The sequence below is a fragment of the Asterias amurensis genome, chromosome 18 (genome assembly GCF_032118995.1).
Source record: "Asterias amurensis chromosome 18, ASM3211899v1".
Classification (NCBI taxonomy): domain Eukaryota; kingdom Metazoa; phylum Echinodermata; class Asteroidea; order Forcipulatida; family Asteriidae; genus Asterias; species Asterias amurensis.
In genome coordinates this window covers 7,482,113-7,494,980 of record NC_092665.1, presented here as the reverse complement: position 1 = coordinate 7,494,980, position 12,868 = coordinate 7,482,113, and the positions used below count along the sequence as shown (strand labels likewise).

At 39.7% G+C, this 12,868-nt stretch overlaps 2 protein-coding genes across 3 annotated transcripts in view; both read left to right on the top strand.

Moving 5' to 3' along the window:
• LOC139950452 (nuclear receptor subfamily 0 group B member 2-like) overlaps positions 1–12,868 on the top strand; it is a 110,464-nt gene that overhangs the window by 52,392 nt on the left and 45,204 nt on the right. The window lies entirely within an intron of this gene.
• On the top strand, positions 102–11,753 carry LOC139950888 (uncharacterized). 2 transcript variants are annotated; one of them, XM_071949732.1, is made up of 6 exons: positions 102–227; positions 1,162–1,620; positions 3,865–4,016; positions 4,753–4,870; positions 7,166–7,224; positions 8,495–11,753. In XM_071949732.1, the coding sequence occupies exons 2-6, from the start codon at positions 1,354–1,356 to the stop codon at positions 8,598–8,600; spliced, it is 702 nt and encodes a 233-aa protein (XP_071805833.1). In that variant the 5' UTR covers positions 102–227; positions 1,162–1,353; the 3' UTR covers positions 8,601–11,753. The 2 variants fall into 2 exon arrangements, with proteins under 2 accessions (XP_071805833.1, XP_071805834.1); XM_071949733.1 differs by having other exon boundaries at positions 129–261.

The window sequence follows — 12,868 nt, the reverse complement described above, 5'->3', positions numbered from 1 at the left end:
AATAAATTTACTGAACCTAGACTCCTCTATATATTAATCGATCCTAAAAGATTCTGGTCACCCGACTAACACGCGCAGATTTTAGCGGTAGGGCGCCCTCATGAACTTGCAAAACCGCACATACACAACACACACAAAACTTTAGATGATGTTGGAACTTGAGATTGACTGTCACTGCTGACTGCTTTACTGTTGATAGAATAAACGCCGAATCATCAGGACAGAAAGTAAGGATGTATTTTTCTTATTTAGCATGTTCAGGTAGACTTGTTGTGCCCCACAGAATTCTATTCTAATTCTAAGTAATCAGACTGTCTATCTATATACTCATAATACTGAACTGTACTAAAAAACACTTCACTTGTGTTGCTGTCCTGTGGAGGAACTCGTGAACGGTTATATTATATGTACACTATTCAGAGACAGTTAGTCATGTTAGTTACATGTATGTAATACATACAACTTTCTCTGGAATTCCTTGCAAGATAGATGAGTTGACGATAGTTGCGATAACGTAACCCTCACTGCCGACGGCGTAGCCGGAGGGTTACGAAGCAGACGCAATGTGTGCAGGGCGAAATGGTTAAAAGCGTACAATTTCGACAGCTAGTCAGCAGATTTGCTCCATTTTTACCAGTTTTGAAAATCATGACACAAATTCTAGAAACACGAACTTGATCCTCAATGTCTAATGAATTCTACAATATCACTCAAAACACCATTTAGGAAATAATTTGAAGAAAAGGCACAAAAACCTACCAGATTCCCGAGCGAAAGACCCAGGTTGAAAATTCGAACCTGAGGGGGGCGGAGCTTCGGCTGTTTGTGCACGTCACCGGGGTCAACGACTCAGCGCTGCGTGTGGTGCATTGTGTATCCCGGTAACTGTGTTGCCGTAGTCTTGATCCAAGACCATTGATGTTGCGCGGTCGGCAGGAGGGTTACATGTACGTTATCGCAACTAAGTTGACGAGTGTCAACAATCAAATTCAAACGCAACCCCAACAAGACCTCTCTGTTCAATTTGTCAGCTTGCTACCACCCGGCACCTTTGAATGTTTTTATTTCCAGATACTATGCGCCTTTTATAAGTTTTATGTTTATTATTAATTTAAGTTGACTCTGGACATTTACTACTTTCATTTTTCTTTCCATGCTCAGCCCATGCTCTGAGGAGTCTGGTGATGATGACAACATTAATCAGTGACCTGATATAAGTCATTCATGAACTTTAGTAACATTGAACAACGCCAGCCAGACTGCTGCCCGAACTTCACTTACTTCAACATTTCATTTTTGTGTGAGCTGCATTACTGTCCCTAATCAAAGCAGATGTGCATTCAGAACTGAGTGATGGCAAACTTGAATGCAGACCTGAGGTCCTACCTCTCAGGGTCTAATAAAGAAACATCAAACGAATCCAGTAGTTTTACAGCAACAGGGAAAAAGACACTAGATTCAGTTACATCCTGGTGGTCTGGAAGTGCAAGACAAAGCAAGAATGAAGAAGAAAGTGAAACAATGTTAACGTCATCGGGTGATGCTGGAGGTAAACCTGCTGAGGAAGATGGAAACGGATGGTTTAATCAGGCTCAGAAAGATCCATTTTGTCCAACCCTGGTGAGTATTGGACCTGGGCGACTAGTGTCGTAGTCGCGACTATTAAATCATAAGTCCAGTCGCGACTACCATTTTTCAACTACTTGGTTAATTGTGCTGCCACGACTACTACAGAAAATAGTCGCGACTGCTACAAAAAATAGTTGTGACTACTAAAAAATAGTTTGTTTGGTGTTTGGTATCACTCACAACTATTCACGACAACACAATTTACCTACAAAACACAATCAGACATCAGTGACATGATCCTTCAATCCTTTCAGCTTGATTTTTACCATATTGCGCTAGTGGTACACATTGCCACAGCGCATCTTGAAAATTAAAAATTAGTCGCGCTTGTGTCATAGTCGCAACTAGTTTCACTAGTCGTCCATGGATGCCTAGTGAGTATGTTGCATGGATTGGGCAGACTGTTGCACATTGACCAGGATGGTTAATCTGCCATGTCTGTAGTCACACCTACTTCATTGTCGTTATTAGACCTGATATCGCTTGAGATTTATTTCAACTTCAGGAAATGCCTCTAAAAACATTGGTAAAGATATTAGAACTTGTGATATATCTTGATTTGACCATTATTGTTCTCCCAAAGATTTCCAAACCTTATAAATAGTGTCACAATTCATATCATGTTCCTGGCCTGAGACAAATGCAGCCCAGACATGCTCTAGGGCTAAGAGTACATTGTGTATTGGCAGTATGGGCTATATTTGACAGGTCTATGGAGTGTCGTGGTCAGGCGGATAAGAGCACCGAATTCCAGCTCTGGTGATTCTGTTCAGCAGAGTGTGGGTTTGAATCCCGGTCATGACACTTTTGTCCCTGAGCAAAACACTTCACTATATATGCTTCTCTCTACCCAGGGGTAAATGGGTACCTGTGAGGGCTAAGATGGTTCTTGTGATTTATTTAGCCGAGTAGCGCATTTGTTGCGCAAGGCTGTACATGTATACTCCCCAGGGAGCTGAGGGGTCAATCCGTGTCAAATCACCCAATGGGTTAAACCCTACCCTCTTCAAATTTGCTCAAATTTTTTTTATGGGGTAATAATGGCTCAACAAGCTCAAATTTCAATTTTCAGCTCTATCCGATAAACGGTTTTCGTGCTACGGCATGCACTTTCTCGTTGATTTCGGTCAAAATGCGCCTGACCTCTGACATTCAAACAACCATAAATCGGTAACCATTGGGTCGAATTTGTTGAAATTGGTGTCTCCTGAAAGGAAATTGTGTAAGCTTTCCAAATATGTCTTTATTTTTTTTGTAGGAACATGTTTAGGTATGATAACCTTTTGTCCTCTACTTTGACCTTGAATTTGACCTTGTAGATCACGTGATCTGGAGATGAACTTCGGTGAAAATTTACCCCGATATGTTTTCTCCACAATATCAAAAAATTAGAGATATGATATTTTTGGCTTGCCTTCAAGCTCCATTCAAAGTTGCCCTACTGGCCTATTCCTACGCAAAGTACATGTACATAACATACATGTCCATACGTATGTATATCAAGTGAGGCTAGTGGACCTCTAGCAACATTATGATATACATATGTATGGACATGTATGTAATGTACATGTACTTTGAATAGGAATAGGCAAGTAGGGCAACTTTGAGCGGAGCCTGAAATCAAGCCAAAATTACTATATCTCTAATTTTTTTATATTGTTGAGAAAACATATGGGAGTAAATTTTCACCGAAGTTCATCTCCAGATCACGTGATCCACAAGGTCAAATCCAAGGTCAAAGTAAAGGTCAAAAGGTTACTAAACCTAAACATGTTCCTACAAAAAAAGTAATGGCAGATTTGGAAAGCTTATGCAATTTCCTTTCAAAAGACACCAATTTCAACAAATTTGACCCAATGGTTACCGATTTATGGTTGTTTGAATGTCAGAGGTCAGGCGCATTTTGACCGAAATCAACGAGAAAGTGCATGCTGTAGCACGAAAACCGTTTATCGGATAGAGCTGAAAATTGAAATTTGAGCTTGTTGAGCCATTATTATCCCATAAAAAAAATTTGAGCAAATTTTAAGAGGGTAGGGTTTAAAATTGTCTTTTTTTTGGGTGATTTGACACGGAATGACCCTGAGATGATTTAAGAAATGATTTAAGGCCAAGTGAACAGGGGTAATAATGTTGCAAGCGCTTTGAGACGCCCTTTGGGCTGAGATAAAGCGCTAAATAAAAACTGATTATTAAAACAAAAATCAACTATTATTTGTCTCTTTTTTCTTGCAGAGTAAACGACAAAGGATACTTGGATTCATGACTTGTCTGGCAGCTGGTGCATTCTGCTTTGTATTGGCCAGTGTTTATGCTCCATTTATTGTTGTCAAAGCACGTAAATTTGCTCTGCTGTATACCATGGGAAGCCTATTTACAATCAGTAGGTATGTGATTCAATGCTGTACATTCAAGGATGTTAAATTGCTGGCTTAATTACACCCACTATGAACTTGTGTTTTCCAGTGACCTGTTTTGAGCCTCTGATACTTGGGTTCGAAAACTATGTTTTGACGGGTTTCTCCAACAACTTTACAACAACGGTACATTAATTGCTATACAATTGAATTGGCATCAGACTAAGTTTTAACCTTGAGGCAAAAATGGCGCTGTTAACGTGACCAGTGATCTTTCCCATGTTGCCTTTGAGCTCTTTGTGAGGATTGGTGACGTCACTGCCAATAAACATCCGGTTCAAAAAGGCGATCGGATCAGATCAAGCGCTGGTGTAAACGGACACTGATGTACTGTGTAGATTTGTCTCATTTAAATTGTACTAATACCTTCCGAGGACTCTGAATAATAATAATATGAAATAGTTTTTCAGGCGCGGATCCAGGGGGGAGGGGCCCAGGGGGCACATGCCCCCCCCCCCATCTCACATTTTCAATCTCTGGCTGTGCTCCGTGGACATATTGGGTTGATGTGGCTGGCTGCCAAAGGCGCCCTTGCATGGCTGCTTCTCGAACACATTGTAGCAGCATCCTTTAGCTCTTTAGCAATTTAGCTCTTGCAAGTAAGGATGATTAGCCTCCCAAATTATTACTCCTATCATTATTATTGTTTCTCGACAAACATGTACATTGATTGTATAATATCCTTGTGTTTAATTTGACTCTACAGTTTCTCCCTTCTTTGGGGGCCTTGGTACCACATCAAGCACCTCTTCTCATCTCAGCGTCTGCCATTCACAACTGTGTACTTCACCACCATGTTTTTAACTTTATATTTTGCTATGGCGGTGAGTTTCAATCCAATCTAAATCAATCAGTGCTTCCGTAGTTTCCAGATTTTCAAAATAGTTCATTCAAATTTGCTTTTTAAAGCCATTGGACACTTTCGGTACAGAAAAAAAATTAAAAGTTCACAGATTTACAAATAACTTACAGGGTTTACAGAAGGTAATGGTGAAAGACTTCTCTTGAAATATTCCATGAAATGCTTTACTTTTTGAGAAAACATTAAAACAATATAAATTCTCGATAACGAGAATTACAGATTTATTTTAAACACATGTCATGACACGCCGAAACGTGCGGAAGAGGGTGGGTTTTCCCGCTATTTTCTCCTGACTCCGATGACCGATTGAGCCTAAATTTTCACAGGTTTGTTACTTTATATATAAGTTATGATACACAAAGTGTGGGCCTTGGACAACACTGTTTACCGAAAGTGTCCAATGGCTTTAAAGGCACTGGACACAATTTGTTATTGTGGAAGATCAGCACTCTCACTTGGAGAACATTCCTGTGAACATTTGGGCTCAACTGGTCATTGAATTTGCAAGAGAATTATGAAAGAAAAAAACAACCTTGTTGCATTACTCTGTCATTTGTGTGCTTTCTGATCACAATAAAAGGCTTCAGCTGAAGTTGTTTATTATTCAAGTGAGAAATTACCTCCTTCTCAAAAACTACATTATTTCAGAGGAAGCCGTGTCTCACAATGTTTTTTACTATCAACAGCTCTCCTTTGCTCATTACCAAGTAAGTTTTTATGCTAACATTTTATTTTAGTAATTACTAAAAGTGTCCAGTGCCTTTAAAACACAGAATGCTCTTAAAGGTGTTGGGTACTTTTTCAAAATGTCCACAGATTTACATTAAACTTACAGGGTTTGAAGATAATGATAGTGAAAAGCTTCCCTTCAAATATTACTAACTAAGGTTGTGTAGTATTTGAGAAAGAGTAAAACAAGTCACAAAATAATTTGGTCTCATGAGACCAAAATTATTTTAGCACGTAAAATCCCCTTAACCAGTTATGATATTATACCAAAACCATAGCATAACTGGTTAATACGTTTTTACATGCTAAAACTGAGACGAAAATTATTACTTTTACTCATTTCTCAAAAACTACAGCACCTCAGTGAGTAAAATTTCAAGGGAAGCTTTCTACTTTCATCTTCAAACTGTGTAAGTTTAATGTAAATCTGTGGAAATTGTGTTTGTTGTTAGGAAAAAGTACATAGACCCTTTAATGGTGTTTTTCCTTAAACAAATTGAGATGTTCATAACACATCTTCTGTGTAGCTTATTGCTCTTTGTGTGTTCATCAATTTGAACCCTTGCCCCACCTCCACACCCTGCCCTGAATGTGATCAAATAATAATAAACTATGATTATTTATAAGCACTTTATAAAATCCTATATGGCAACAGTTTTCTTCAAACCAGACTACGAAATTCATAACCCCACTAATCATAACAAATGGATGGAATTGCTTAAAGGCAGTGGACACTATTGGTAATTGTCAAAGATTAGCCTTCACAGTTGGTGTATCTCAGCATATGCATAAAATAACTAACCTGTGAAAATTTGAGCTCAATCGGTCATCGAACTTGCGAGATAATAATGAAAGAAAAAATACCCTTGTCACACGAAGTTGTGTGCATTTAGATAGTTGATTTCGAGACCTCAAGTTCTAAACTTGAGGTCTCGAAATCAAATTCGTGGAAAATAACTTCTTTCTCGAAAACTATGGCACTTCAGAGGGAGCCATTTCTTACAATGTTTTATACCATCAACCTCTCCCCATCACTCGTGATCAAGAAAGGTTTTACGCTAATAATTATTTTGAGTAATTACCAATAGTGTCCACTGCCTTTAATTGATCAGAATTTTCAGTAGTAGTTGGTAAGTTCTGCAGTTAGGCATTGCATGCTTCATGTTGTATCATCTCAGACCATCCATAATACATGAATGTGGGGGCTCAGCACATCAACTTTTACAACTATTGTAATTAACTTGTGGAGTACTGTATAAGCCCTCCAAATTATTTATTGTCCCCCACCCCCTCTCCCCCTCCAAAATGAAAGTGTCTAGTTATGCCAGTGGCTCCGTAGGTTAAGCTAACACAAACAAATTGAAGCAAATACTAATATTTTACCTCGAGCTGGGTAGCAAATATTGCCACATCATAACAGTGGGGGCGGAGGAGGGGGGGGGAAGCAAAGTCAACATTCAGATTCTGTTTGTAGTTTGTACTAAAGGTCCCAATTTATTTTAAAGTATTCTGTGTTTTATTCTTGCAGAAACAAGCAACTATTCCAACCGCGGTCTGTGCAATTTGTCAAGTTGTTGCTCTTTTTTGGTAAGTTTCAATAGAATAGTATCAGGTTCTCAAATTCTCCCCTGTCAGATGTCTAGAATCGGATGAAATACTTCTGTCCAATTAAATTAATTCTGTTTTATTTGAAATTATAGTATTATAATTCTTGACTCTATTGAGTTTCAGTAGACTTTTCCCAATGGACCCTTCCCATGAAATATGCTAATGACATTCACGCATATGTACAGACCCTGTTGGTTGGCAAACGCCAAAGAGTTGTGCACTGAGCAGACGCGCGATCGCGTTTGCGTCACGCAGCCATTAGCCGTGTACAAAACAGAGCGATGTTCCCTCATTTTGCCAACAAAAACGTTAGTGCACACGCGCTATGTGCAATTCACATATTTCATGGGAAGGGTATATTCCTTAGAATCCATAATCAATTAGTTTGAAAGCCATTGAGTCCCTGTGAAACCATCCTGCAAGTTTCATGCTGGGCAGGGTTACTTTGACCGACCCTATTTAAATCAAGTCATTCTGTGAGCAAGTTCGAGTGCGCACATCAGTCCACCCGTGATTGACCAGCAACGTACATGCGCAGTGATGCGCTCACTCGAACGACTCATTTGGAAGTCTAGTCAACCTTCCGCCTTTTCCCTATAGTGTCACTGGTTTCCCTCTGCGTTTTACACATTCTAGAATGGAACATTCTGTTGGTACCAGTGAAGAAACCATGGGCTCGAGGCTGGTTCCAAATGGTCGACCACAGCAGTCAACCAAGGTTCGACGAGCCCGGGTTCAAGTCGAAATGGTCAGCCTTTAGTTAACCATGGTGCACACTTGAACTTGCTCTTTATGTTGTTGATCTTGCTTATAAACAATGTTGTCAAGCCATGTTATTGGATGAAACTTCACATCATTAATTAGGGAATAACAGTGCGAGGACCTGGTCTTCACTGCGTGGTAATGACCGGGTTGGTGGCTGGCGCTGTTAACGGACCGAGCCCATTAATAATACCTTTTTTTAGCGAATTAAACGACTAATAATGTCCAAGTTGCAATGAAACTAACATGGAAATAAATAAGCATGCGATACAGTGCAACGCGCAAGGTTTACACAATGTACGCTGATTTAGGGGCCACTTATTCGCTAATTTCCAAAGCCGGTCCTTATGCCACCGTTAACACTCCCACACGTGACCGGGCTTTGACCAATCAGAAACCGTCCAAGGTATTTATTAATATAATATGCAAACCGTTTCCATAGTCCATTCATGTATTTATAATATTTTTATATGACTTTGTTCACTAGGTACATAGTGAGTTACATTCCTGGCGGACAAACAGGGCTCAAGTTTTTCTCCAAACTTTGCAAAGCAGCAGCAAGCAAAACGTTATCCAGTGCATTACCAGTGTAGATCAATCAATCAATCAAAACGAGCGCCATCTAGAAGCTCGAGCCTGCTCAGTGATTTTTCTTCAGATGTTCCGGTGTGGCGGTTTCAACTTTCCGCTGTGTTCAGTTTTCCGAATGACCAAATACGGTAGCATTACGTCATGCGATGCCTGCGCACAGCAAGCGAAAGTAGTCCATTTTTAGTGCCGTATTGAGTTATCCGTTACCCTCCGGTAGCTGTCATGGCGGCGTCCACGAGTCGAGTGCAACTAGTGGCAAACGCATGGATCGTATGAGTTGTTTTTTATGCAAGCAGAGTGTGACCTGCCTGAAGTTGTTCCCATGAATACATGTAAAGATTGGACAAGAGATTATGTGACTACACAGAAAAGAATCGTAATATAAACAATGTGGGGTCACTGAGATGCTGAGAGAACTACATTACTCGCCAGGGTACTCGCGGCGGTATCTGAGAGGTCACCCGGAAAACTGAACACGCCGGAAAGCTAAAACCGTTCGAACAACGTGCAGATATGACCGACTACGTAACCCGGAAAACTGAACACGGCGGAAGACTGAAACCGCCACACCGGTCCAGAATGCAGGAGCGTAGTTCCTCAGCGCTGGTCAAGCCGGTGTCTCGTTTCGGTGTGTCTACAAAGGAGAGACATCTTCTCCCACGCGAAGCCTTGCCTTGGGTGCACCAGTGTAGATACCAGCTGAAAGATCAGTCTGAACTCAACTAGTGGAGGCTTTTGAGCTTGTTTATGTTGCCATGGAGATAGCGTTGAAGCTAGCCTACTACTACATCTGTGTTATTCATTGCTGTGAGTCTCTTTTCAACATTCACTCCATTGAATATTCCTGATCGAGCGGATAAGAGCACTGAACTCGAGCTCTGGTGATTATGTTCTGCAGAGTGTGGGTTTGAATCCCAGTTGTGACACTTGTGTCCTTGAGCAAGACACTTGACTGTTATTGCTTTTCTCCACCCAGGGGTATGTGTAGCTGTGAGGGCAGAGATGGTTCTTGTGATCAATTTAGCTTAGTACAATACAAATTTGGCAGCACAGGCTGTATACTCCCCAGGGAGCTGAGATGGTTTAAGGAATGAAAATGGCCCAGTGACCAGGGGTACTAATGTTGGAAGCGCTTTGAGATGCCCTTTGGGTGTAAAAAGTGCTATATACATGTAAAAACCGATTACTTTTATTTTTATTAAGCAAGCGTGTTGCATCAAACTGCTGTAGTCAATGTACAAATATATGCAGGGTCCTTGCCACACGGCAACGACCCTGCCAGTTTTAAACGGCCGTTTATAAGAATTCGTCACTATCCTTTTATTCCCTTATTCATTGTAAGCAAGTAAACAAGATGTGATAAGTCAAATAATAATCTGAAATATTTTACAAGTAAATTTTGTATGTTAAAAGGATAAAGGATCATTTTATTTGCAACCACATACGGTCGGATTCGTTATAAAAAAAAAAATACATTAAAAGTTACAAAATATATCACAAAAACTTAACACAAAAAGTTAATCTATATACAAGATGTAGCTGAGGTAAAAAAAGGAAACGTTTACCCCCATCCCAATGTGTATTAGCTGTCTCTTGTGCTTGATACGGATTGTGTTTTGCACAACAAAGTGTTGCATTGTGTTCATTTTTGAGCTAAAAGGTCCTATGAAATATTTTGGTCAAACCTTGAAACCCCTCCATTGCTAGACTTGTTTCAAGTCCGGTTCTAGTGCTAAGCATATCCTCCGTCGAAATGTAGCGAATGTGGTACAGGTTGGGGAATGCAGAGCACCACAAAACAAGTTTTCTGGCGATGGCAAGGGATTGGGACTTGAGTCAAGTCTACTCCATTTCATGCAATTTTGATTGAGCACCATCTAAGTTGAAGCTGTACCGATTTCACAAAGAGCTAAGATTGATATCAACTGCAAATCAATCGTGGTTGCTTAGTAAAGTGGGATGTCACAATAAAAATCACTATAGTAATACTAACGTGTGATGGATTTTATTGCTTTGTTGCTTTGTGAAATGGGCCCCGAGACCCATAAAGATGCTTGACTCACTCAGTAAACACCCACTACCTAGACTAGACTCAAGTCCCAATCCAGTGAAAGTCCGATCGTCTAACATCAGAAAACTCCCCAACCTGTGTCATTCTCGGTACCACATACCCGTAATATTTTGACGGCGGATATATAGGGACCTCTCGTACGAGAACGGGACTTGAAGCAAGTCTACCCGTATGACCTACCGTCTACCTCCATGGACTTGCAAACTATTTGATTAGATAGTTACATAATTAACGCTGGATCTTTTCCCTTTAATTATTAATATTTTCATTATACTTGTTTCAACCCCATTAGATGATCGATTAAACTTTAAAATCAATTAAAGGACTACTTGAACGAAAATGGCAAGTCGTGAATTTTTCTGAATTTCTTTTAAAATGTTTTCAGTCAATAAGGAAATTTAGTTATTTGAGTATAAATAGATATTAATTGTGTAAAAACCCAACATTATTTCGAATACCCTTATCTAGTGCTTTTCTGAAAGATTTGCGAAAAGCTCCACTACGTCATCACTCATGTGATGAGCTCCATTTTGTATAGCCGCTTTGTTGCAGCGTGGAGGTATACAAAGCAAACTCTCAGACATGACGTCAAAGTATTGTCATTTTGACGCACGCCGTAACGGCACAAGTGTTTCTTGTTTTTCAAAACCTTGAAGTTGGGACCTTGATTTTTTATTCGATAATTACGAAAAAAAATCAGAAGTGTACAAGTATCCAAATTACATTTACGGCAAAATAAATTTCTCTCGAGTACTTCTTTGAAAATGATGAATACCAACTCAAGTATTTTAATGTCAAAGCAGATATTTCCGTAGTAAGACTTCGATTTTTATTTCCTTAAAGAAAACAAAATTTGGCTTGCTATTGTATGCTCTAATCTAAGCTCGCAAATTAGTATTTCAAAAATAAAGCTTGTTTATATAGTGATAAAGAACTTTATTCAGCGGGATTGTTTTCAAGTTCTTCAGGTCAAGCACTTTATTTTAAAAGTGGATTAACGAAATAATAGATTTTAACGAAGTTAAATTGTGCTGTACCGTGTACGGCCAACTTTCCTACCAGCTGTATATTTTGAGGACCGAGCCCCACAGCCGATTATCAAGTAGGCCTATTCGGGTTGATAAGTACGAATACGAGAACTTACTAAAGAAAAGTGCAATAAAATGAGGTTTGCAACACAAATGGTGTTTTGGGGGAACTAAGTTTCCAGATGACAAAATGTTCTTGTTGTTGCCATTGACGCCCACCCCTTCCGTGTACGGCCAACCATCCCTCTGCCCCTAGGGCTGCCGTCCATACTGAGTTTTACTGAATATCATGTCCCAGAAGAATCTTCCTACGGAAATCTGTGATTGAAATATTGAAAAAGACCTCCTGTTTCTTAATACCATGTGATTGTGTACTTCGTCAAGACGGAGATTGTGGGATACCCTATGGACACAAAATAGTACAATGCGTAATTATGAATGCATCCGGTTAATAACATGCCTGTAGCTGGGTCCGGTGAGCCGGTTGTTTGTTCTGTGCGCTAGCCGTAAATCCCTGCCCGACCCCTAGTGGATTTAACACTCGATAAATCCGGAGTGAGGGAGATGGTCGTATTTTTTTCCAGGGGATTCGATAACAGTGTTGCAGAAAGGCGAACGGCGCCTTTGTGAATTATCCTCAAGTTTCTGCTACTTTTTAAATGAATCATTCAAGAAATAGTCGAAGGCCTCAAAACGTATTACACACCGTAAATGAATGGAGACATATCCGTTGCCGCTGGCTTGGAATTTCATCTTTGTAAGGGCAAGGCCATTTTGCAAAGGGCACTTACGTTTTGTAAACTATAGCCAAGATGAGGAAAGAGAGCTGAAGATGAGGAATTGTCAATTATAGCTTCTAACAATGCGTAGAGTATTATTCAAAAGTCTTTACTCAGTTTTTCAACACCGTACATTGGCAATAATGGAGCAATACCATGCATATTTCTACAAATTGGGAGTATTATTCAATTGAAAGTGCCTTTTATTCCAGTTATTTCCAAGCAGAAATAAGTTTTGAACAATAGTTTCTTTTATACAAATCATAGTTATGGATATAGTGTGATGTGAGTATCACTGGGGGAATACGGAGGGGTTTAGATATAGTTTGATTGTTGCCTTCTCACTAAAGGCAGTGGACACTATTGGTAATTACTCAAAGTAAATGTTAGCA